The 27,212-nt window shown below is 38.3% G+C and overlaps 1 protein-coding gene across 2 annotated transcripts in view; it reads right to left on the minus strand.

Moving 5' to 3' along the window:
* Positions 1 to 26,897, minus strand: part of USP32 (ubiquitin specific peptidase 32) — a 242,486-nt gene extending 215,589 nt beyond the window's left edge. For both annotated transcript variants that reach the window (XM_047080906.1, XM_047080905.1), the window contains exon 1: positions 26,786 to 26,897. In XM_047080906.1, the coding sequence (XP_046936862.1) occupies positions 26,786 to 26,843 (58 nt within the window). In that variant the 5' untranslated portion in view covers positions 26,844 to 26,897. The remainder of the gene's footprint in view (positions 1 to 26,785) is intronic.
* Between the last annotated feature and the right edge of the window lie 315 nt (positions 26,898 to 27,212).

Below are 27,212 nucleotides of genomic sequence, written 5' to 3' on the forward strand. Positions count from 1 at the left end.
ATGCGAGGACAGATACAAAGTATTTTTATTTTTTTTAATTTACCTTTTTAGTAATCTCTACACCCAACATGGGGCTCAAACTCACAACCCTGAGATCAAGAGTCACTGTGGACCAGGTTCAAGAGTCACTATGGACCAGGTTCAAAGAGTAACCAATCCAGTTTGAAACCAGTTCACAGTCCACATGAAAACATCAGAAGAAACTCACAATATGTGATAATCTTGAGAAGAGACTTGGGCAAGTGACAAGAGTGTATTTATGGTTAAATTAGTGATAAATACTAAACAAACACAAATAAATACTACAATTATTAGCTCTAGGGAAAACAAAATTGTACTAGGAAAAGAACCATAGCTTACTACATAACTTGAGCTGTGTATCATATGTCTACATGGTCATAAGGTAAACATTAAAATATTTATCTAACCAAAACTACCATACAACTATAGTGGCAGGATGAAGTAACAGGGAGAGGGGAAGAGGAAGTGGCTAAGGGAGAAGGAAGGGGAAGAAAGCTAAATTCTCATGCTCTGAAGTGGGAAGTCAACAGAAAATGCCTAAAACTGAAAAATCAGTAGCAAACACCAAAAAACAACTAGGAGAATATAAAATGGTACCTTCTCAGAAAGAGAAAATACCAAGATTAGGCAACTGCTTCTTATTCAACAAATTTTTTATTCAACAAATCTTATACAAACTATTTAACACTTTAAACTATGTGAATGTATAACATTGATAAAAATAGACATCTCAGAAAAAACAAGATATAAAATTGCATGTATGTTATGATTAAAATAATATAAAAAATATAAAACATTTATGAGAAAAAAGAATAAAAGCAAATAATTAGCAGTGTTAGGTGACGGGATTATTAATGGCATTTTCCTCCTTTCCCAATTTCTCAATAGTGTTATAATGTATTATAATTTTTAAACAAAGTTTACAAAGGCACTGTTTGTTGTCAACTGACAACCTGTTTGCTTACAATACTATCTCCTCTACATATACCACCCTACTTGCAATGCCACCTGAACTGATCGTCTTTTATGACCTGAGTTAAAACATCACTTCTTTCCTTTCATTTCCAGACTTCTCTCTCTCTCTCTCTCTCTCTCTCTCTCTCTCTCTCTCTCTCTCTCTATCCAATAAGCTCCTTGAGGCTAGTATCACTTCTTACTTGTCTTGGTGGCCCTAGCACTCAGCACAAAGCCTAGAACATTATGTAGGCATTTAATAAATAACCAATCAATCATTCAATTATGTATTTACTCCAATAACCATAAGAAATCTAAGTGCTTTTGTCATATCAAAGCACAGACCATAATTTTTTAAATATTTATTTATTTTTGAGAGAGCAGGGGAGGGGCAGAGACAGGGAGACACAGAATCCAAAGCAGGCTCCAGGCTCTGAACTGTCAGCACTGAACCTGATGCAGGGCTCGAACTCATGAACCACAAGATCGTGACTTGAGCCGAAGTCAGACGCTTAATCAACTGAGCCCCCCAGGTGCCCCAACACAAATACTTTTAATGGTGATGCCAACAAATAGCCTCAATTTTTCTGCTGCCCAAAAGATTTTTTTAAAGCTGTTATAAAATGAAGTGAATAAATTAAAAGAGCTATTAAAGGACATCTGGCTGGCTCAGTGGGTGGAGTATGGGACTTTTTTAAGTTCGAGCCCCATGTTGGGTAGAGAAATTACCTAAAAAACAAAATCTTAAAAAAAAAAAGAAAGAGCTATTAAAAGCTTCACAAAACACAAATCTATTTTCATGAAACTGATTATACAATACACAAAAACCATTTACATATTAACTTGAAAAAATTAACTTTAAAAAAAGTCACAAAAATTTTACAATAAGACTTTCATCCCGTTGGAATACCAAAAGAAATGGAACTTGTTATTACATCTAAATGGGAAAGAAACACAGTCTTTCATGAACAGGACTAAAAAGTGATGCTTTTGGTGGTGGGGGGGGGGTAATAAGAAAAATAGTTTTAAAAATACCAATTAAAAATTTTTTTAGATAACAAAGATACACAAAGAGACAATAAAAATCACCTTCAACTTCACAACACAGACATAATCTATTAATGTTTTGCAATACAGTTGACCCTTAAACAACTTGGGTAGTGGGGTACTAACCCCACCTGCAGTGGAAAATCCATGGATAATTTTTTGATTCTCCAAAAACTTAACTACTAATAGCCTACTGTTGACTGGTAGCCTTACCAATAACATAAAGTCAATTAACACATATCTTGTATATGTATTATATACTGTATTCTTACAATAAAGTAAACTAGAGAAGAAAATGTCATTAAGAAAATCATAGGGAGGTCACCTGGGTGGCTCAGTAGGTTGCACATCTGACTCTTAATTTAGGCTGAGGTCATGACCCCAGAGTCTTGGGATCAAGCCCCACATAGGACTTTGTACTGAGCACGGAGCCTGCTTAAGATTCTCTCTCTCTCCCTCTACCCCTTTCCCTGGCTTGTGCTCTCACACACACTCTCTCTCTAAACCAAAAAATAAAAAATAAAATAAAATAGTCTTATCACTAAATCTTGTCAGTGAAAAGAGAGTATCTTTGTTAAGGTAAGTAACAAATAAAACCTCTAATCCTACAAATCTCCCTACAGAAACAAGTACATCACACACTGTCTATATTAAAAGCAATAAGCTCACACAATTTTATAAGTGTAAGAAAAAAGCTGAGGTTATTATATAGGTCAGCTTGAGCTTCACATCCTTTTCTCTATAAACCACAAACACATTCCTACTTTCTTGAAATCAAATCCTCACCAAAACGAGTATTTTATGAATAATTAGAGACAGTAAGATTAATTCTTCTTAACATAAAGGCAGTCCTTGCTTTGCATGGTTACCATATTCATGAATTTCAGTTTCTACAGGTTTGGTTAAATAACACAAGCCCTTCAAAAACACAGTTCAAATTTCAGTCACCACATCATATTAACTGTAAATAATTTCAAAAAATACAAACTTCACGGCTGATTCTTCAGTCCATGAATCCCGATGTAAATAAAAGATGCACATTATAATCAGTGACCAATCATGTCACTTCTTTCAAAGCCTGTCTATAATTGGTCCCTATGTAGCTGTTAGAGAGAAGGTGTAATTGTTGTGTGATAAATCCAAGTGATATTTTATGAAAATGGATAATCAAAAGAGGGAACTGGCCAACAAAGATAAAAATGTAGCAAGGAAATGAAGTGATAATGATAAATTCCAATTAAACACAAATGGACATGTAGAAGAAATAGCTGACCATGGAAATGTTGACATTGCTACCTTTCAAGGGACACTAGATATGCATTCAGAGGAACTTAGTGAAAGGTAAATGGGAAAAATAGCCATGACAAAACACTGAGATGTTCCAGAAGAAGCAACACTGGTCAAAAAAAAAAAACAAAAACTTTTAGAGAGCTCACACATACTTTCACAACATTGAAAACACAAAAGAGAAAATGTTGGAAGCTAACCCAAACTTAGAAAGGAATGACAACGCACCAAAGCATAGAAAACATGCCCATTCCACATTTTAAGTTATGCAACAAGGCAAGCGTGAAACTACTCTTGACAGGTTTTTCCACAAGGAAATAAAACACTAATTCTGATATTTTATGTTTTATTTATTTTATTTTTTTAAGCTTATATATTTATTTTGAGAGAGAAAGAGAGGAAAAGCACGCGTGTGTGAGCAGGCGAGGGGCAGAGAGGGAGAGAGAGAGTATCAGCACAGAGCTCAACACAGGATTCTATCTTACGAACTGTGAGATCTTGACCTGAGCTGAAATCAAGAATCAGACACTTAACCAAATGAGCCACCCAGGTGCCCCCATTTATTATTTTTTTAAAGTAAGCTCTACACCCAACATGGGGCTTGAACTCACGACCCCAAGATCAAGAGTCCCTACTTCTAACATTTTAAATTACACTGGATTACATAAATATTATCATTGGGCATTTAAAGTTATATCTATAATGCACTGTAAATTGCATAAGATGAAAGAATTTGCATTCTAGGACCATAAACATATATACAAACTCATGAAGTATACAAACAACACATACACTAAATCACCTCTTCTGTTAACACTGTTTCTCCTTTTCCTATTTTAAATATAGTAGAAATAAATAAATAAATGTATGTATATATGTATGCATGAATCCAAGTAGTAGAGCTGAGTACATCTCATGATAAAGCCAGAGTTATGATTACCTTTATGCCATCAACTTTGGTAGAGGCAATGTGACAAAACAATGCAGAAGTAAGCTGAAAATGACAATCAGAGCTGAAATGTAAATTCTAAGCATAAAATGACAGCAGGACAAAAATATCAATAGCAAGTAAAAAAAGTAAACATGAATTTGATGTGCCATTTTTTTTCTGACAATCTTTAATCTCTAAAATAATATAGTAAGACAATAATTCGTATCTTCCAACATATGTGAACAGAAAACAATAAATCAGAATATGCACTGCACTTTCACTATCAATTAATTTTTTGCCAATTATTCTGATTTTTTTATTTTATGAAAAGTAACAAGTTCTAAAAGATGAAGAAAATTTAATTTCTTCCCTGGAATACTCTAACTGCACTAAGTTACAATATGTCAATAATGGCATTAATGTTTAACACAACATTTAAGTATTAATAATCAATTAAAGTCAGTTATCCAATATTCAAATTTGGAAAAAAAATTTCAGACTGACACAGCATATCAGATTCCAGTCCAAAATAAAAGTTTCTGCTAATATATGAAGCTACAAAATGCCACTACCAAAAGATAAGAACTTCTGGAAGAATTATTAGATGAATGGCTAACAATCTCTATTAAAAATGCACAGAGAACAATGCTATAATAAAATTTTGATATGCAAAGGACTACATCTAAGGGATTACATAGTTAAAAAGAAACTTCTTACAGCCAATATTTATCACCCTCTTGAACTCACCTATTAATCTATATATGGCCATTAAGATATAACTTTTTTTTTTAATTTTTTTAATGTTTATTTATTTTTGAGACAGAGAGAGACAGAGCATGAGTAGGGAAGGGGCAGACAGAGAGGGAGACACAGAATGTGAAGCAGGCTCCAGGCTCTGAGCTGTCAGCACAGAGCCCGACTGCGGGGCTCGAACTCACCAACCGTGAAATCGTGACCTGAGCCGAAGTCGGACGCTTAACCGACTGAGCCACCCAGGTGCCCCAGATATAACTTTTAAGAACCTATCCCCAGACATTAAGTTAAAAATACACAGGCAGAGCTCTCTTTTAAAAAGTGCCTCTTGTACCCTCTTGCACTTTCAACAATAGCTAAATTATGGAAAGAGCCTAAATGTCCATCAACTGATGAATGGATAAATAAGTTGTGGTTTATATATACAATGGAATACTACTTGGCAATGAGAAAGAATGAAATATGGCCTTTTGTAGCAACGTGGATGGAACTAGAGAGTGTTATGCTAAGTGAAATAAGTCATACAGAGAAAGACAGATACCATATGTTTTCACTCTTATGTGGATCCTGAGAAACTTAACAGAAACCCATGGGGGAGGGGAAGGGGAAAAAAAAGTTAGGGAGGGAGGCAAACCATAAGAGATTCTTAAAAACTGAGAATAAACTGAGGGTTGGGGGCGCCTGGGTGGCTCAGTCGGTTAAGCGTCCGACTTCGGCTCAGGTCATGATCTCAGTCTGTGGGTTGGAGCCCCGCATCGGGCTCTGTGCTGACAGCTCAGAGCCTGGAGCCTGCTTCTGATTCTGTGTCTCCCTCTCTCTCCACCCCTCCCCTGCTCATGCTCTGTCTCTCTCTGTCACAAAAATAAATAAAAACATTAAAAAAATAAATAAACTGAAGGTTGGTGGGGGGCTGGGGGGGGGAGGGAAAGTGGGTGATGGGCATTGAGGAGAGCACCTGTTGGGATGAGCATTGGGTGTTGTATGGAAACCAATTTGACAACAAATTTCATATTTAAAAAATTTAAAAAATTTAAAAATTAAAAGTGCCTACCTAAAATAAAAGATCTTAAAATATATAAATGTCATCTGCATCACTAAGTAGCAATCATATAGTCTCTATTCCAGCAGCATATAGAACATATAAGCCTTAGGCAACCACAGCACTTCGGTTAACAAAGATTAAATTTTAGAATTCATGAAGACACAAGGCACTTCTCATCCTTCGGGAAGAGACTACCTGCTACCATTTGTGTATGTGTTTGCAGAATAGAGGCTGACTTTTTTCATGTTCCTCAAAGAATAGCCTGACTTTCCACCCTGGCTAAGATTCGATAATAAAGTTGGCTCTCCTGACAACACTGCTTTTACGAGTATTGTTCATTTTTAATTTATCCATGAAATGTGTGGATTATTTGGAAAATTATTTTTAAAGGATTCTCTTTATGGAGGGGCAGAGTCTTTGCGTTATAGGAAGTAGGGTTCTCTCTACCCTGGTTTTCTGCAACTATGAGGTCAATCTTTCAGGGTTTTGTGGCTTTATCTCTGCACAATCTAAAACTTTAAATTCCAAACTGCCTGACATCATCAAAATTAAAAACTTCTGAGTAACAAAAGATACTATCAAGAGCATGAAAAACATCCCACAGAAAGGGAGAAAATATTTGCAAATCACATACAAGCATACCTCATTTTACAGTACCTCACTTTTCTGCACTTTGCAGATACTGTTTTTTACAAATTGAAGGTTTGTGGCAACTCTAACAGCATCATTTTTTCCAACAGCATTTGCTTATTTCATGTCTCTATGTCACATTTGGTAATTCTCTCATTATTTCAACTCTTTCATTATTACTATATTTGTTATGGTACTCAATAATCAGTGATCTTTGATGTTACTATTGTAATTGTTTTGGGGCATCACGAACCATGCCCTTATAAGACAGAAAACTTAACTGATAAAAGCTGTGTATGTTCTGACTGCTCCACCAACTGGGCATCCCTCCCTGGTCACTCTTCCTCTCCTCAGGCCTCCCTACTTACTGAGACTCAAAACTGAAATTAGATCAATTAATAATCCTACAATGGTCTCAAGTGTTCCGGTGAAAGGAAAAGCCCCACAGCTCTCATTTTAAATCAAAAGCTAAAAATGGGGGCGCCTGGGTAGCTCAGTTGGTTAAGCGTCTTAATTTGGCCTAGGTCATGATCTGGCACTCCATGAGTTCAAGCCCCACATCAGTCTCTGTGCTGACAGCTCAGAGCCTGGAGCCTGCTTCCAATTCTGTGTCTCCCTCTCTCTGCCCCTCCCCCATTTACACTCTGTGTGTGTGTCTCTCTCAAAAATAAATAATAAACATTAAAAAAAAATTTTTAAATAAAAGCTAAAAATAACTAAGCTCAGTGATTAAGCTTCAAAAGCATGCTGAAACCTAAGACAGGCCAAAGCCAAAAGCCAGGCCTCTTGCACCAGTTAGCTAAATTGTGAACGCAAAAGAAAGGGATTTTTTCTTTAATATTTATTTATTTTTGAGATAGCGCACACAAGTAGGGGAAGGGCGGAGGGTGGGGGGTGGGGGAAACAGAGGATCCGAAGTGGGTTCTGTGCTGTTGCCAACGCACAGAACCCAATGCGGGGCTTGAACTCACAAACAGTGAGATCATGACCTGAACCAAATTCAGACGCTTAATCTACTGAGCCACCCAGGCACCCAAGAAAAATTCTTGAAGAAAATTAAAGCACTATTCCAGTGAACACACAAATGACAAGAAAGCGAAAGTCTTGCTGCTGATAAAAAGTTTTAGTGGTCTAGATTGATCAAACCAGCCACAACATTCCCTGAAACCAAACTCTAATCCAGCATAAGGCTCTAACTCTCTTTAATTCTATGAAGGCTGAGAGAGGTAAGAAAGCTGAAAAAGACCGAAGCTAGCAGAAGTTGGTTCGTGAGGTTTAAGGAAAGAAGCCATCTCTACAACATAAAAGTGCAAGATGAAGCAGCAAATGCTGATGTAGAAACTGAAGCAAGTTATCCAGAAGATATTGGCCGAGATAATTAATGAAGGTGGCTACATTAAGACTTTCACCGTAAATGAAACATTACACTGGAAAAAGAGGTCATCTAGGACTTTCCTAGCTAAAGAGAAATCAATGCCTGGCTTCAAAGCTTCATTAGACAGCTGCCTCTCTTGCTAGAGGCTAATGCAGGTGGGGACTTTAAGCTGAAGACAATGCTCACTTACCATTCTGCAAGTCCCAGGGTCCTTAAGAATCCACACTAAGTCTACTGCCTGTGGTCTACAAATGGAACACAGCCTGGATGACAGCACATCCGTTTATATGATTTACTGAATATTTTAAGGCCACTGTTGAGACCTATTGCTCAGAAAAAAAAAAAAAAATCCTTTCAAAATACAACTGCTCATTGATAATGAACCTGGTGGTTACCTAAGAAAGCTGAAGGAGATGGACAAACTTAATGTTGTTTTCATGCCTGCTAATACAACATCTATTCTGCAGCCCACAGACCAAGAAGTAATTTCAACTTTCAAATCTTTTTCTTTAAGAAATACATTTCAGGGACACCTGACTCTTTTTTTTTTTTTTTTTAATTTTTTTTTTTCAACGTTTATTTATTTTTGGGACAGAGAGAGACAGAGCATGAACGGGCGAGGGGCAGAGAGAGAGGGAGACACAGAATCGGAAACAGGCTCCAGGCTCTGAGCCATCAGCCCAGAGCCCGACGCGGGGCTCGAACTCACAGACCGCGAGATCGTGACCTGGCTGAAGTCGGACGCTTAACCGACTGCGCCACCCAGGCGCCCCATAGGGACACCTGACTCTTGATGTCCTCTCAGGTCAGGTCGTGAGATCTAGCCCTGCATTGGACTCCCACTAAGCATGGAGCCTACTTGGGATTCTCTCTTTCCCTCTCTCTGCCCCGCCCCTACTCACACACGCACATGCACGCGTTCTCTCAAAATAAATAAACTTTTAAAAAATAAATTAAAAAGAAAATAAAAAGAAAAAAAATACATTTCCTAAGACTACAGCTGCCATAGACAGTGACTCCTCTGATGGGTCTGGGCAAAATAAATTAAAAACCTTCTGGAAATGATTCATCATTCTAGATGCCATTAAGTACATTTCATGGGAAGGGGTCAAAATATGAACATTAACAGGAGTTTGGAAAAAGTTGATTCCAACCCTCATGGATGACTTTGGGGTTTCAAGACTTCAGTGGAGAACCTGCAGATGTGGTGCCTATACCAAGAGAACTAGAAGTGGCGCCTAAAGATATGACTGAATTGCTGCAATCTCATGATAAAAGTTTAACAGGTGAGGAATTAATTTTCATTTATTTTTTTTAAGTTTATTTATTTTTGAGAAAGAGAGAGCAAACACAAGCAGGGGAGGGGCAGAGAAAGAGAGGAAGACATAGAATCTGAAGCAGGCTCTAGGCTCTGAGCCATCAGTGCAGAGCCCAATGCAGGGCTCAAACTCACAAACAGCAAGATCATGACCTGAGCCAAAGTCGGACACTTAACCAACTGAGCCAACCAGGAGCCCCTAATTTTAATGAATGAGTAAAGAAGTTTCTTGAGATAGAATCTCAAAGTCGGACACTCAACCAACTGAGCCAACCAGGAGCCCCTAATTTTAATGAATGAGTAAAGAAGTTTCTTGAGATAGAATCTACTCCTGGTACAGATGCTGTAAAGATGGTTGAGGGATGCCTGGCTGGCTCAGTCAAAAGAGCACGTAACTTTTGATTTCAGGGTCATGAGTTCGAGCCCCACATTGGGTGTAGAGATTACTAAAAAAAAATTTTAAAAAAACCTATAAACTATAAAAAAAAGATGTTGAAATTACAACGAAGGATATAGAATATAAACTAAGTTGACAAAGCAACAGTGGGGTTTGAGAACACTGACTTTCAATTTTGAAATAAGTTCTACTGCAAGCAAAATGCTATCAAAATAGAATCTCATGCTACAGAAAAACTGTTTATGAAAGGAAGAATCAATCAATACAGCAGACTTCACTGTAGTCTTATTTTAAGAAATTGCCACAGCTACCCCAACCTTTAGCAACCACCACCCTGAGCAGTCAGCAATAACTGCCAAGACCAAGGCAACACCAAGGCAAGACCCTCTAGCAGCAAAAAGATTATGACTCGCTGAAAGTTTGGATGACAGTTAGCATTTTTTTTTATTTTTTTAAGTTTATTTTTTTATTTTTGAGAGAGACAGAAACAGCATGAGCAGGGGAGGGGGACAGAGAGAGAGAGGGAGAGAGAGAATCCCAAGCAGGCTCTGCACTGTCAGCACAGAGCCTGATGCAGGGCTCAATCTCACAAAATCGTGAGACCATGACCTGAGCCTAAACCAAGAGTTGGACACTTCACCGACTAAGCCACCCAGGTGCCCCTAAATAGTTTTTAATTGTGGTACGTAAATTGCTTTTTTAGACATAATGCTAATTCACACTTAACAGACCATAGTATAGTGTAAACATAACTTTTATATAACCAAGCACAGGAAGACATGCTCAACATCACTAGCCATTAAGGAAACACAAAACTACAATGAGGGGCCCCTGGCTGGCTCAGTCAGAAGAGCATCTAACTCGTAATCTCAGGGTCATGAGTTCAAGCCCCATATTGGGTGTGGAGCCTACTTAAAAAAAAAAAAAAAAAACAACTACATGAGACACTATTTCGCAACCAATAGGATGGGTAAAATAAGAAAGATAACAACAAGTACAGGCAAGGATGTGGAAAAATCATAACTCTCATACATGACAGGAGTGTAAAATAGCGCAGCCACTCTGGACAATAGTTTGGTAGTTCCTCAAACTTAAACATCAAGTTACCATATGACCCAGCAATTTTACTCCTAGGTAGACATTCAAAAGAAATGAAAGCAAGGCGCCTGGGTGGCTCAGTCAGTTAAGTGTCCGACTTCACGTCAGGTCATGATCTCACAGTTCGTGAGTTCAAGCCCCACATCAGGCTTTGTGCTGACAGCTCAGAGCCTGGAACCTGCTTTGGATCCTGTGTCTCCCTCTCTCTCTGCCCCTCCCCAGCTTGCCCTCTGTCTCATGCTTTCTCTGTCTCAAAAATAATGAATACACATTTAAAAAAATTTTTTTTTAAATAAAAAGAACTGAAAGCAGGAACTCAGATCTTTGTCCACCAATGTCCACATGTCTATTAATAGGTGAATGGATAAACAAAATGGAGTACACACATTATTCAGCCATAAGAAGGAATGAAATTCTGCTACATGCTACAACACGGATGAATCTTAAAAACGTTATGCTGGGGCGCCTGGGTGGCGCAGTCGGTTAAGCGTCCGACTTCAGCCAGGTCACGATCTCGCCCTCCGTGAGTTCGAGCCCCGCGTCGGGCTCTGGGCTGATGGCTCAGAGCCTGGAGCCTGTTTCTGATTCTGTGTCTCCCTCTCTCTCTGCCCCTCCCCCGTTCATGCTCTGTCTCTCTCTGTCCCAAAAATAAATAAACGTTGAAAAAAAAAAAATTAAAAAAAAAAAAAAAAACGTTATGCTAAGTGAAAAATGACACAAAAGGGTAAATATTGCATGATTCCACTCATATGAGGTACCTAAAATGGGCAAATTCAGAGACAAAAAGTAGAAGAGAGGTTACCAGGGTAGGGGATGGGGGAATAAAATGGGGAGTTATTTAGGCATTATAAAGTTTCTGTTTGGGGTGATGAACAAATTCTAGAAACAAATATTGGTGACGATTATACTATACTATGAATGTACTTAATGCCACTGAATTATACAATTTTAAATGGTTCAGAGGATGGGGTTCACAGGTTTGAGCCCCACATCAGGCTCTGCGCTGATAGTACGGAGTCTGCTCGGGATTCTCTCTCCCTCTCTCTCTGTTCCTCTCCCACTTGTGCTCTCTCAAAATAAATAAATAAACTTTAAAAATAATAAAATAAAATAATAAAGTTGTCCAAGCAGTAAATTTCATCTTATGTATAATTTACCACAGTAATAAATTGCTAAAACCAGAAAATCAAAACTATGTACATAACTGAACTTGTGAAGAAGATCAGACAAAAATTCATATGAAATATCTCATAATTCCCTTACAACAATCCTAAAACATATGGTTGAAAATACAATACTGATCATAAGGCTATATTCCTATTACAATCAGAAATCGTGGGGCGCCTGGGTGCCTTAGTCAGTTGAGTGTCTGATCTTGATTTCAGCTCAGGTCATGATCTAATGGTTTGTGGAATCAAGCCCTGCGTCAGGCTGTGCACTAACAGTGCAGAGCCTACTTTCTGCCCCATTCCCACTTGCACTGTCTCAAAACAAATAAACTTGTTTTAAAAATTGTAATTTAGTGCAATTTTTGCTTTCTCTCTCATATATATGAGAAAAAGCATATTTATGTATTTGTTAATATGAGAATCACAAGAGACACCGATAAGAAGTAAACACCTTGGGAGCATTCTCAAATCTTCAAACTGAGGCAAACACATAAGATGAGCAAAAGTCTTCTAAATTCCATTGCAACCTACAATTGTCTACCTTCTAATAACTTCTTCTAACATATATAAAACTGCCTGCCATGCACTGCAGTTCTCTTGGACCTATAATTTTAACTTTCAGTCACATTCCTATAAACTGCAAATTGGGAGTTTGAGATAAGAGCCACGTGTTATTTAAACATTCAGAAGAAAACATGAAAATGAAAGTTAAAAGATCTTAAAAAAAAAAAACTAAATAAGATAACTTCATTTTAAGAAGCAACACATCACAAACATATAAAGACACCAAGTAACCATCTGGTTCTCTCCCTCATCAAGCATATGCTGAACAGCTATTTGTGCTGAAAACAATGCAAAGTGGTTTTTAAAACAAATAAAATTCCTCCTCAAGAAACTTAAAGTGGGGAGATTAAGTTAATACATATAACACAATGCTATAGGTATGTAAAAATATTCAAATACCAAGGACACAAATTAAGAGTCATAGGACTTCAAAGGAGATAAGTGCTGGATAGTCCAGGAATATTCCAGAGAAAGGTTAAGATCTAGGCAAAGTCCAGAAGTCCAGAAAGATGAGGAGAATCAAATGAAAATGAACCCTTCATAATCTAGCCTCATCTTGCCTGTCCAACACTGTGTACAATATAAAATTATTAGAATAGATGAAGGTAGAGAAAAACTCAGTCCACATAAGAGGAATCACAGAAATACAAAATGGAGAGCAAATCAATTGGCCCACATAATGCTTATTGTGGAGAAAAAATTAAAAATTTTAAGTAGAAATACATATTAAGTTATATAAATTATATTTAAAAAGTTCCAGGGGCGCTTGGGTGGCTTAGTTGGTTGAGCATCCGACTTCGGCTCAGGTCACAGTATCACGGTTCGTGGGCTCAAGCCTCGCGTCAGGCTCTGTGCTGACAGCTCAGAGCCTGGAGCCTACTTCAGATTCCATGTCTCCTCTCTCTCTGCCTCTCCCCCGTTCACACTTTGTCTCTCTCTCAAAAATAAATAAACATTAAAAAAAAATTTTTTTTAAAGTTCCAAAAATTGCATGGAATTTTGACCTAACTTTAGCATATTTTTCTATTCACACCAATAAGTATTTTCTATTTATGAAAAATTTGAGTGTCTCAGAACCAATCAAATCAAGGTTCACCTGCAAAATGTGAGCATTAATTTTAATGCTGTTTTTAGCTGCTAATTATAACACAACTTACAAATCTACAAGTCTTTTCATATAAGATTATGTTTCCCTTTCCTTCATATTTTCTACTGAGTGCTTCATAAATTCAGTTAATTTTAGTTTAGGGCAAGCAGATATTCCTTTTAACCCAAATTTTAAATGTTTATTTTTCTGGAATATTTGAATATTTGTATGTCATGAAACTATAATTTATCTCATAAAAATACAATTTACCAAATTTTGACTATTAGTTTTATTCTGTCAGCTTTCTCCTTTATTCAGAGGGCACCCATTCATTCAATCAACATTTTAATAAGCCCTGCCTTATTACCTTCTAAGCTCTAGAGTTATTCTCAAGGATTTCAGAACTCAAAGTAGACAGCCAATTAAACTAGCAGCTGTAATGAAGAGGGATAACCACTACAATAAAAGTGTGTTACAGCAGAGAGGAGGAGGAAAAGTAGGAGCAATATGAGGGAAGACTACTGAGAGGACTTGATGCCTGGGCTTAGTTTTAATGGATAAGGATCTGGTAAAGCTGACAGTTCAGGGAGAAAGATGTGTGTCAATTCATCAATAAGCATGTACTTCACGTCAGACACTATGCCAGCTTCTGGAAATAAAAAAAATATACACTAGCCCTAATTTCAAGATACTGGTAATCTTTTCGGAAATGTACTTCATAAAAAAAAGGTTTAAAATTTGGTGGTTTTTTATTTTTTCAAATTTATATCCAAATCAGTTAGCATACAGTGCAACGATGATTTCAGGAGTAGATTCCTTAGTGCCCCTTACCCATTTAGTCCATCCCCCCCCCACAATCCCTCCAGTAATCCTCAGTCTGTTCTCCGTATTTATGAGTCTCTTCTGTTTTGTCCCCTTCCCTGTTTTTATATTATTTTTGTTTCCCTTCCCTTATGTTCATCTGTTTTGTCTCTTGAAGTCATATGATTTTTGTCTTTCTCTGACTAATTTCACTTAGCGTAATACCCTCCAGTTCCATCCATGTAGTTGCAAATGGTAAAATTTGGTCTCAAAAATGAGTTCATGGGGCACCTAGGTGATTCAACTGGTTACACATCAGACTTGATTTTGGCTGAGGTCATGCTCCCAGGGTCATGGGAGCAAGCCCCACGTTTGGCTCTGCGCTGAGCATGGAGCCTGCTTAAAATTCCCCACCTCTCTCTCTGTCCCCCTGCCCCTCACCCCTGCTCATGTGCTCTCTAAAGTAAAAATTAATTAATTATGGGCACCTGGGTGGCTCAGTAAGTTAAGCATCCATGACTCAGGTCATGATCTCTTGGTTTGTGGGTTTGAGCCCCACATTGGTGCTGACAGCTCAGAGCCTGGAGCCTGCTTTGAGTTCTCTCTCTCTCTCTACCCCTCCCCTGCTCGCACACTCTCTCTCAAAACTAAAAAAAAAAAATCTTTTTAATTTTTTTTCAACGTTTTTTTATTTATTTTTGGGACAGAGAGAGACAGAGCATGAACGGGGGAGGGGCATAGAGAGAGGGAGACACAGAATCGGAAACAGGCTCCAGGCTCCGAGCCATCCGCCCAGAGCCTGACGCAGGGCTCGAACTCACGGACCGCGAGATCGTGACCTGGCTGAAGTCGGACGCTTAACCGACTGCGCCACCCAGGCGCCCCTTAATTTTTAATTAATTAAAAAAAGAGGGCACCTGGGTGGCTCAGCTGATTGGGTGTCCAACTTCTGCTTGGGTCACGAGCTTATGGTTCGTGGGTTTGAGCCCTGCGTCAGACTCTGTGCTGATGGTGCAGAGCCTGCTTAGGATTCTCTCTCTCCCCCTCTCTCTGCCTCTTTCATGCACTCTCTCTCTCTCTCAAAAAAATAAACTTAAAAAGAACACAGTGCTCTGGGTGTATTAATATATACATGAAAATTAAAAAATGGGTTTGCATCTCATTTAAAAAATTTGGTTCACCATGCACACACACACAAAGTGAATATTGTATGATTTATTTATACAAGACTCAAATATAGGTAAAGCTAATGTATAGGGATAGAAATTAGAATAGTGGTTACCTCTGCGGGGCAGTATCAACTGGGAGAGGGCAAGAGAGAGCCTACTGCAATGTTAGAAATGTTGCTCTCTATCCTGGTTTTGCATGGTGGTTGCTTAGGTACATAGCTAGAATTTCACTAAGCTATATAGTAAAATTTGTGCACTTTAGTGTATGTAAGTAATAAAGGAAGGCATTCCAAGATCTAGGAAGCAGCATTTCAAAGGCAGAGAGTGTTCACACAGAAGCCAAATCACAGAAACTACAAGGGCTTGCCACACTAAAGACTGTCTTCAAACCATAGGTGTTGGGCACTTCCCACTGATGAGCATCTGAGTAAAATGACCAGTTGTGTATTTCAGAAAGATTATTCTGGTGGAAATATAAAGAATGGATTGAGGAGATAGGAGACTAATAATAGTCCAGAGGACAGAAGGCCTTTTCTAAGGCAGTAACTTTAAAGATGCAGAAGTAAGGCAGCACCTGGGTGGCTAAGTCAGTTAAGCATCCGACTTTGGCTCAGGTCATGATCTCGTGGTTTTTGAGTTCCAGCCCTGCGTTGGGCTCTGTGCTGACAGCTCAGAGCCTGGAACCTGCTTCAGATTTTGTGTCTCCCCCTCTCTATGCCCCTCCCATGCTCATGCTCTGCCTCCCTCTCTCAATAATAAATAAATATTAAAAAGTTTTTTAAAAAAAAGATGCAGATGAAACATAAGATAGTAAGAAGATATCATCAAAGGGACACTGTGATGGATTAAATTTGAACAGAGAAAATTAAAAAAAAAGTCTCAACTGATAAACAGGTTTCTGGCTTGGGATCATAGGTAGTAAACTACATACGTGCAATATATAAGCCGATCTGTGGAAAAATAAGTTGCATTTAGTTTGGGACTCTACTGAAATAATATTAAAAAACACGCTCCAAAAAAAAAAAAAACTCCACTCAAAATAGAACATTTTTCTATGACGTTATTTACTGCCAAGTGCTCATTCAGTTGATATCCTATTTCTTTCATTATTTAAATATAATTTGTTTGGCAATCTTCTGTCAACTTCAATTTATATCTATATGTACAAGTAATGTGACAATATAAAATGCTTCCACCACTAGATAATTACTCCTTACTATGCCTCTAAGCCTATAAAGAATAAGTAATTTCTTGTCCTTCCATAATTAACTGTAAAGAGGTATTCTTACCTCAGCATCTCTGACAAAGAATTAACTTCTGATCTATAAAACTCCACACAGTGAAATATTTCACTTATGGATGCTTGCATAAACTAAAGAATCTCTAAACCAAATTTATTAATCAAACAACTGCTCTAAACCCACCACAGCTTCCTACCACAGCTGCTCACCAATAGATTCCAAAACCAACTTTAAAGCAGAGCCAAAAATGACATAATAAAACATTAATACAAGTAACATTTTTTAAAGGCAAAAGATGCATTTAAATATATGTACACAGATATAAAAATACAAGTTTTAAACCTCAGGGCATACACCCATGAGCACACACACATTTATCCTGAACAAAGTTTTCTCTAAAAGTTTAATCTGGTTTTTAGAAAAGATTGCTTTGATATACAATTCAGTCATTCAACAAACACGTACTGAGTAGCTAACACAGGACAAATAACATGCAATTGCTAGAAATAGCAGTGAACAAAACAGACATGTCCCCACCCTCATGGAGGTTTACAATCTAGTGGTATGTGATCATGAAAACTGCAATCTAGGGCAATGTCTTCCTCTTACCCCAGTTTCTAACTGACCATGCAATGAATCTGCCCTAAGGCTTAAATTAAGACCCACATGACCAGAGATTAAGGATTACTAAAAAGGAACTTCAGTATCAGTATAATTACTTGGTTAAAACAGAGACAGCCTCTTAGAAACTGAAGAGTGGAAAAAAAAGAATACAGACATAAGAATTATTTTAAAGCAAGAAAGCACCAGGTCAAGAATGAAGGTCTTAAAGCTTCACTACCCATTGCACCCTTCTTCAGGAAGCTACCAGAGAACAAGCTCCATCAAAATAACGAGTAAGTCAAGAAAGAAGAAACAAGGCATACAACAGGAGATCCAACACAGAACACTGAAGGAAATCTCAGGATAAATGATAAAGAAGATCCCAGCATGGCAGCTATGCTTCAAGCACAAAGGCAATAGGTACAGACCTGAACAGGCCAAAAAGCTCCAAGAAAATTTTCCAATATAATGAGCCGAGTGAACATTAATATATGGATTAGATTTAACTATTGGTGGGATTTTGGGGGTTGAATTATAGTGAATAGAATCCCAAGCAAATAAAAGAGAAGGTAATTATTAAAGGAACTATTTAGAAGGAAAGTATACAGGAAAAGTAATCCTACTATATTAAATGGCTTAGCTGTGAAAAGCATTTATAAAAACCTAATCATGTAAATACTGAACAATGATCTAACCATAATTAAAATATACATATACCAAGATGAGGAAATGGGACTACAGGGGGCGTACATGTGTGTATCTGGAGGGCAGGTAGCAGTGAAATAAAGAGCTAAATCCTAATCTTTAATACTGGGATGCCAAATAAACATTCCTTAAATGAAAAAAAAAGTATCAATATAAATATATTACTTAGAGATAAAAAGTAAAGACCAATTAATAGATTTAAAATATTAAAAGTACTGGACAATAAGCAGAGGAAAACTGCCAAGGGAGACAGGGTAACAGTACTACTGCTTTCATAAGTAACCCTGTAGAACCATTTGATTCTAAATTCTGTACATATATCACTGTGATAAAAATTAAAACTAAAAGACTAGAAAAGAAGGAGGGAGGAGGAGCATTAGTTATGGAACTTAAGAGAAAAAGAAACTTGGAGCCAAAAAAAAGGGGGGAGGGGGCGCCTGGGTGACTCAAATGGTTAAGCATCCGACTTCTGCTCAGGTCATGATCTCACGGTTTATGGGTTCGAGCTCCGCATCAGGCTCTGTGCTGACAGCTCGGAGCCTGGAGCCTCCTTCGGATTCTGTGTCTCTCCTTCTCTCTGCCCCTCCCCCTGCTCATAGTGTGTCTCTCTCTCTCTCATAAATAAATAAACATATATTTTAAAAAGCTATACATAGGGGCGCCTGGGTGGCGCAGTCGGTTAAGCGTCCGACTTCAGCCAGGTCACGATCTCGCGGTCTGTGAGTTCGAGCCCCGCGTCAGGCTCTGGGCTGATGGCTCAGAGCCTGGAGCCTGTTTCCGATTCTGTGTCTCCCTCTCTCTCTGCCCCTCCCCCGTTCATGCTCTGTCTCTCTCTGTCCCAAAAATAAATAAACGTTGAAAAAAAAAATTTAAAAAAAAAAAAAAAAGCTATACATAAATTTTATTTATTTATTTATTTATTTATTTATTTTGTTTTTAGTGAATTCTATGCCCAATGTGGGGCTCAAACTCATGAGCCTGAGATCAAGAGTTGCATGCTCTACCAACTGAGCCAGCCAGGCGCCCCTAAAATTTACTTTTAAATCACCTGGACTATTTCAAACCAATGAGAACACTCCGTATATTGATGTAAATCTTATTCTCAGCTTCCAAATTAACACTGTACATTTTAAACAAGTAAGTTTCCAACTCTTAGATTTGGCAGTAGGATGATGCTTGTCATCATGGATGAAAAGTACATGAAGATCACTGTCTAAAAATAAATCATTTCATGAGCAAAATTATTAAATATTACATTTTTACAAAAAGACATTCTCCAGTGTTCATAAACATAATACTTAATGACATACTAGTCTCTTAATATCCACTTAGTAATTTACATTATGAGGTATCAACTTAAATATCTGAACTAAACAGATAAAATTATATATTATATTTAAGGCTGTTACATTTTTATCTATCATTCAAAATCTTTAGCACATTTTTCAAACCTGATTTAAGGAAATCTTGAGATGAATACATTGTTTGGTATACTGAGTCCTTATCAGTACCTGATCATTTACCCTCCAACCTTACAAACATTATTCAAGTTCTCCAAATCTTCTACCCATCATTTATACATTCACCGCCATCCAATATTTACTGCACACTTAAAATACACCTGGCACTGCACCTATCCTGGTACCAGAGATTCATCATCATGTCTGACAATAAACATGTTAATTATATATTATGATAAAGGCTACAAATGAACATTACAGAATAGTACAACACTGATGGAAAACCACTTCATATAAGAGAAGGCCTTACTGAGGCCATCAGAGCTTGGACTTCAGGTATGAAGAATGAGCCAGACCTGTGAAAATTTGTAAGCAGCCTTTCCAGCCTGAGAGGAAAGGAATCAACAGAATCTCATTTGAATTGTAGGATTACACTGGCTGCTGCCATGAAACTAGAAAACCACTGCATGGTATCTTAGAAAGAGATGATGGCAGCTAGGACTAGACTAGCAGCAGTGAAGATGAATAGAAGTTAACAGACTAGACTGGATACCAAACTAAATGAAGTAGATGGCCAACTCAAACTGGGGATAAGAAGATAGGCCAGATGGTGAAAGAAAGGAAAAACTGAGGAAGTCTGCAAGATTCTTCACTTTACCAACTATCTTGCAATAGCGGTACTAATTATTATCCTGGAAGAAAGACTAGGGGAGGACTACTTTGATAGAAGGGTCCTTTTCATAATGCAATCTCTTTAGAGTCTTTCACAAGTCATTGAAAAAGGCAAGAATCACAGCAAACCTTAAAAGCCTTTTCCTCTGAGGGCTACAATGCTGAGACAACCTAACTTCTTTATGGAAATGAAAGAGGAGCTGGAGAATTTCTTTGTGAAACTTCATTTTAGCATAGTTTCCTTTAATGCTGTGCAACATCAAGGATTCCAAGAACCATATTACAGCAAGGTCTTGATATATCAATTTTTCTGAACCTTGTCTACAAAATAGTTATTGAGATTTCCCTGAACTAAAAAGAGACTTATGTCAATGAACATTAAATCCCTAATAAGGAAGGGTGTTAAAGAAGGCCTTCATCTTTGAATAGATAGGTCTTCTAATAGATAGGTCTCTGACTTTAACGTAAATACTAAAATACTAGTTTCATCAGGCTTTTGTGTCAGTTAGTAATTAATGATCCACCTTTTATTTTCAAAAGATCCTTATTACTAGATAAGGAACAAGAAAATTTATTAGCATAAAGAAAGAGGTGGAGTGGCTCAATTTAAATATTCATTTTTTTAAAAAGCAGATTTTTTGTTTAAAGTTATTCATTTAAGTAATCTAAACCTAATGTGGGACTCAAACTCACAATCCGGAGATCAAGAGTCCCATGCTCCTTAGACTAAACCAGCCAGGTGCCCCTGCAGTGGCTCAATTTAAATACATACATCAAGAAGCCTAAAAGGTAAAAGCAGAAGCATAAACAAGTCCTGAGCAGAGAAGCCATACTTTCTGGATACAGTATGAAAAGAACTCTCAATCCCATCTTAGTCTTCTGAGTACCATTATCAAACCATCGCCCATTTTTTCTAATTGGAGTATAATTGACATACAACATTATATCAGTTTTAGGTGATCTGACAATTATGTACATTACAAAATGTTCACCATGATTAGTGTAGTTAGCATCTGTCGCCAAAGTTATTACAATATTATTGACTATATTCTCTCTGCTGAACTTTCCATCCCTGTGACTTAATTATAACTGGAGTTTGTATCTCTTAATCTCCTTCACCTAGTTTACCCATTCCCTCACCCGCCTCCCCTCTGGCAACCACTAACTTGTTTCTCTATATTTATGAGTCTGTTTCTCTTTGTTGCTGTTGGTTTGTTCATTTGTTTTTTAGATTCCACATATAAGTGAAACCATATGGTATTTGCTTTTCTCTGTCTGACTTGTTTCATTTAGCATAATACCCTCTAGGTCTATCCATGTTGTCCAGATTCAAATCACCAACATTTTTTTTTTTTTTTTTAAGTAGGATTCACACCCAGTATGGAGCCCAATGCAGGACTTGAACTTACAACCCTGAGATCAAGACCTAGGCTGAGATCAAGAGTCAGATGCTTAACCAACTGAGCCACCCAGGCACCTCAAAACCACCAACTTTTAATTCATAAATAAAATACTTTCACCTCTGCAGCTATTTAACATCAAACCTTCTAATCCAGCTCTCAGACTTAATCTTTAGTACTCCAAATCCAAAGATGGATTCCTATAGTCCTAGCAAGAATAATAATCATTTCTCAAACTTTTCCTGTGACCTACATATTATCAAGTACCAAAAATCTTCCCTTTCTCCTGAAAAAACAACTCATGATTGGTTGGTCACCACATTACTAACCCTAGGTTACTTACACATCTTTCTGGAAGGCAACCCTGAATGCTGTCACTGTGAAGTCTCACTAACCAGGCACAAGACAAACAATTAACAAAAAAAAAAAAAAAGAAAAGAAAAGAAAAAAAAAAACAACAGCTGTTCAGTTTAGTAAATGGAAGGCCATTATCCATCAAGTGATGTCACCTCATTCTGCTCATCCTCCCCAAATCCAGGGTTCATTAGTGTATTTATCTCCTCTTTGTCATGGACACTCCATACGGAGTGTCGAACTGGAGACTATGAAGAACAGCACCTATGTAATTATTTAGGTGACTACATATAAAGAGACTAACTTAAAACTGCCCCATTTTTCTCCTTTATGTATAATAACAGCTGGTTAGGTATACTTGCAAATGGCTTAACCAAAACTTGCAATTCCACTGTAATGCAAGAGTTCACTGATAGATTTAATAAATTCAGATGAAGGCAAATTAAGTGCCTTAATAAGAGAAAACAGTGCATCCTAGAAGATGCCAACTGTGAAATTAAATTTTCACTTATACAATGATATATTATGCTAAACCACCTAACATCACATCATAGGCAGTATAATATCAACGAAATTTTAGTATTAACACTATGAAACTTGATGAATAAAATCTTGATTGGTGAGTCAATGTTTTAGAGCATATTAGGGCTGGTAGATAATAAGCAAAATGAAAAGTACTGGAATCTTCAACTATTACATGCTTAATTATTTCACTAGCAAAGACAATAACCTTTAAGTGACGAGGAAATAAAACTCTTTAATACACAATTATTGAGCACATACAATGAAATGAATAGTGTTAGGGCACTTTCAGGCCAATACACCAACACACACTCTACATTCCTATAGCACTTCGTTCTATAGCACTGTAGAATTTAACATACTATATGTTAGTTATTTACAAATGATATACATATATACTACTTTTTGCAAATATTGTCCATTATCAAACATACACAAAATAAGGGCACCTGGGTGGCTCAGTCAATTAAGTGTCCAAGTTCAGCTCCGGTCATGATCTCACGGTTCTTGAGTTCCAGCCCCGCATCGGGCTCTGTGCTGACAGCTCAGAGCCTGGAACCTGCTTCAGATTCTGTGTCTCCCTCTCTCTCTGCCCCTGCCCTGCTCATGCTCTGTCTCTCTCTCTCAAAAATAAATAAAAATTAAAAAAAAAAAATTCACAAAATACAACTTTAAAAAGATGTTTCAATATTTTATCCCTACCTCATATGGATAGTCCTGCATACACCTTGAGTTACATACACTTCAGTGGACTGACCAGGCTATATGCTCCTAGAGAGAAGGTTTTAGTCATCTTTGCTTCTTTGGTGCCTAAGTCACAGGTAGCACTCAGTAAAAATTGCTGTATTTCATCACCCAACTATTTAGTCCAATGTAAAGTGCCAAAATTCTTTTAAAAAAATTTTTTTAATGTTCATTTATTTTTGAGAGAGACAGAGAGCAAGCAGGGGAGGGCAGAGAGAGAGAGAGACACACAGAATCAGAAGTAGGCTCCAGGCTCTGAGCTGTCCGCACAGAGACGAACGCAGGGATTGAACTCACGAACCATGAGATCATGACCTGAGCCAAAGTCGGACACTCAACTGACTGAGCCACCCAAGCACCCCAGTTCTTCTAAAGTAAAGGGATTAGAAGAAATTCACCCACTATATTTTATTAACATCATTTAAAAGTTAAGGACAATTTTAATTCAGCCAATTCTAGGGGGGAAAAAAGCCTTATTATTCTCAGTTTCCAGAATGATGAAAAGGAGAGAGGAGCAGGAAGAAAGAATTAAAGAACTGGAGATTTTTAAGTTTCTCGGAGTTCTGAAATACTCTAAACTTCAACTCCTCTTTCATTCAATATTTTTTAATACTATGCTCCAAGCATTTAGAATATATTTTCAGGAATACACAAGCCACAAACTTAGATGCAATAGGAAGTGAAATAAAGAGATGAACATAGCTGCTAAAATTCTCAGTACTCGTGAAGTACAGTAGATGTACTTCAGAAAATACCAGCAATCTAAACCAGGGTCAAGCCTTTCAAGGAAAAGCCTATTTGCATTCTAGGCAAGATATTCAAGACAGATAACAAAAATAAAAGCTACCACAAATCTCCCTTAAAAAACTTTAAAGGTATGCTTTCAGAAAACTATTAATGTTTATATAACTGGCACACAGTCTAGCTAAAATAGCATGCAAAATCAATCTTCCTAATTTCTAGAGCTTCTGAAATGTAAATGAGAAGTCACTAAACTGCCCTTCGCTTAGGTAGTGTTATCTGTCATTAACATAACACTCCATTTCCAAGGCTCTGTTTTACAAGATAAATTGCCTGCAATTCCATGTTTGCTTCCAGCAATATACAGTTGACTATTTTTTTTAATACTACCTAAATATGGTTAGGCATTATTTACTGGTCAGTAATTTTAAGAAAGCCAAGAGGGGTAGGCATTTCAGTAGTTTATCAAACTTGCTTTTTTATTTGTACAGTGATTCATATAACCTACATTGTGTTTGTCCAATCCTCTCCCTAACACCCACCCCTATTCACCCTAAAAAGTAAATAAGACCAACAGATAGAGGTTTTGGTACCTATTTAGTTCATGTGCCCCCCCAAAAGTTCCCAAACCATTTTTTAGCTCTACCAAAAGTTTTATAAATTCTTTCTATATAACCTCAGTAAATGAAATTCTATATTAAAGTCTAACATTTACTATGGTAAATAGTATATTCAAATGAATTGCCCACTTTAAAAAAAAAAAAAAAAGCTCCTGGTTTACATTTAGAAATACTACTTATCAGTTTGGTTCTCTCTTTTGCTTTAATTTTCTTCTGGAGCAAAACTGATAAAACAAATTTATTCAAAGAAGAGTTAAAGGTCTTAACAAATATTTTGCTACCTCTTCAAATACACATTTTAAATTCAACAGGCAAACACTTCATAATACATTGAACAAAGACCTTCAATCAAATCAGTTTAAAACACACCAACTATTAATTTCCTTTATATTTACCAAAGTACTAAAATCTTAGTTTGATATGAGAGTAAGTGGGGTACAGTTGAATAAAAGTTAAATTTTAGAATTCCTTTAATGCCAGCTACATCACCCTCAAACTTAAGAAACGAAATACTTCTAAACCTTGAAGCTGTGAATCAATTTGATTGATGTCCTCTTTCATGCCAATGAAAGCCATTGCCTAATTGAGGCCAGACCTGTCAGGCTCAACAGCATCCCGGAAATGACCAGCCTACTAGGGCTGGAAACACATCAAGAATTTGGAATATTTCTCATATTGAGAAAAAAGTTCAAGTAAAATTGTCCATAAGAACAATCATTCATTGTTCTGTAGAAAAAAAAGATATAAAAAGCATATTTTCGTTATTCTGGTCAGTCCACAATGAACACATACACCTAAATTCTTTATTTTCAGGTGATATCCCACTGAATTTACCTTTGTTTCTACATACAAACAAGAGTTTACTACTAAATCCTCATTTTGAATGTCTGTCTTTTAAGCCAATTTTTATTTTATAGCCTTAGCTACTGAAACCATCACCTGGAGCATGGCTGGTTTCTTGACTTAGAAACCTGTTAACAATAATGCCAAGCATCCAACCTGCTTAATGTTTCACTTCTTATCAAAAAAAAAACCCATTAAATGTCGAAAAGAAATACACGCATACATACATACACACACACACACTCAAATCCCACTCATGAAAAATTAAGTCACATTCCGGCCATAAACTGCAATAGACACTTCCAGTTAGCGTGTGCTTTAGTAATCACCGACAGCGGTATCAGAGAAAGTGGTAGGGGGTTGGGGCTATTAGCAACACACTGTGCATCTGAGCCAATAAGCAGCAGGCTAGGACTGGCAGCAAGGCCGGTCTCTAAAGGGAGCTATAACACAATATCAGAATGCTGAATTTCCGAATGCCATTTTATAGGAAGGGAGGGGGTGAGAGCTGAGGATCAAGTGCAATAAAAGGCTCTGGCCAACGTCTAAGGAGATGTAACCTTAGACAAGGTCTTGTGCAAAACCAGCTGTCCAGTCTCATCTCACCTCAAATACAACTTAATTTCAGGTCGTTCTTATCAAAGTCAGCCGCTCAAAAGGTGAGGGGGTGGCAGGAGTGGATGACGATAGCCCCCTAGAGACTAGCAAAGGCCCTCGGAAAAGGCGGAGACTCCACAACTGGAAGGGGCTTCCAACAGCAAAAAGAGAAGAGGGCTTTGCAGCCGCCTCCCCTCTCCCTTCCAACCAAGGTTGTTGGGTATGAGCTTAGGATGTTGTCGGGTTTTATGAAGGAGTGATATGAGAAAATGGCAGTAAAGGATGAGGGGGGCTGGAATGGCTGATGCCACCCAAGAAAGGAGGGAGAGAAGACTTCCCTGGACACATCCAAGATAACAACGCCACCAAAGAGCACGGGCATTTCCGTGCCAGAGCCAGATACCCCTCTCTCTGGGAAAGCTTCTCCCCCTTTCCATACGGTCCCAATTCCCAAACACTGCTCCCACCCGACCCTTCTCCCTCCTAATATTCCCCGTCGCTCCCCCAAAGAGGGCCTCCTTTCCCATTCCTCAGGCACCCTCAAGCGCTCAACCTCCCCTCCCCTTCCCCGGTCACCCACCCTCGGGGCAGCCTGTCGCTGGCCTCCCCCGCACCTCGTCCAGACCCCTCCCCCCCTCACCTCTCCTCAGAGCCTCCTCGTAGCTGAGGAATCCGATCCGTGACTCCTTGGCGCCCATGCTCCCCTCATCCCCTCGGCCGGGGGTCGGAGCCTAATCTCGCCCCCACCCCCCCCTCCCGCCTGCGACTAGGCGTCCCTGGGTGACGGTGTCGGCGTCCCCCAGCCCCCTCCTCTCCCCACACTAACAAGTGCGGCTTCTGCCCCAGCAGCTCCTCCCGGCCGCCGCCACCGCCTCCATGCCTAATCACGTGACCCGCTCCCACCCCGCCCCCTTCCCCTCCCTCCTACTCCGCCCTTTTCTCTCCTCCCTTCCCTTTCCTCCTCACGCCCTTTTCCCTCCCCCCACCCCCCTCCCGCCGGCCCCGCCGAGGGTCACCTGACCCGAGGCCGGGGATTGTTCCGGGTAATGGCCGCCAGGGGCCACTCA

This window comes from Lynx rufus, unplaced genomic scaffold, assembly GCF_022079265.1.
Source record: "Lynx rufus isolate CCGP_SWC_20201006 ecotype Redwood Valley unplaced genomic scaffold, mLynRuf1.p SCAF_18, whole genome shotgun sequence".
NCBI lineage: Eukaryota > Metazoa > Chordata > Mammalia > Carnivora > Felidae > Lynx > Lynx rufus.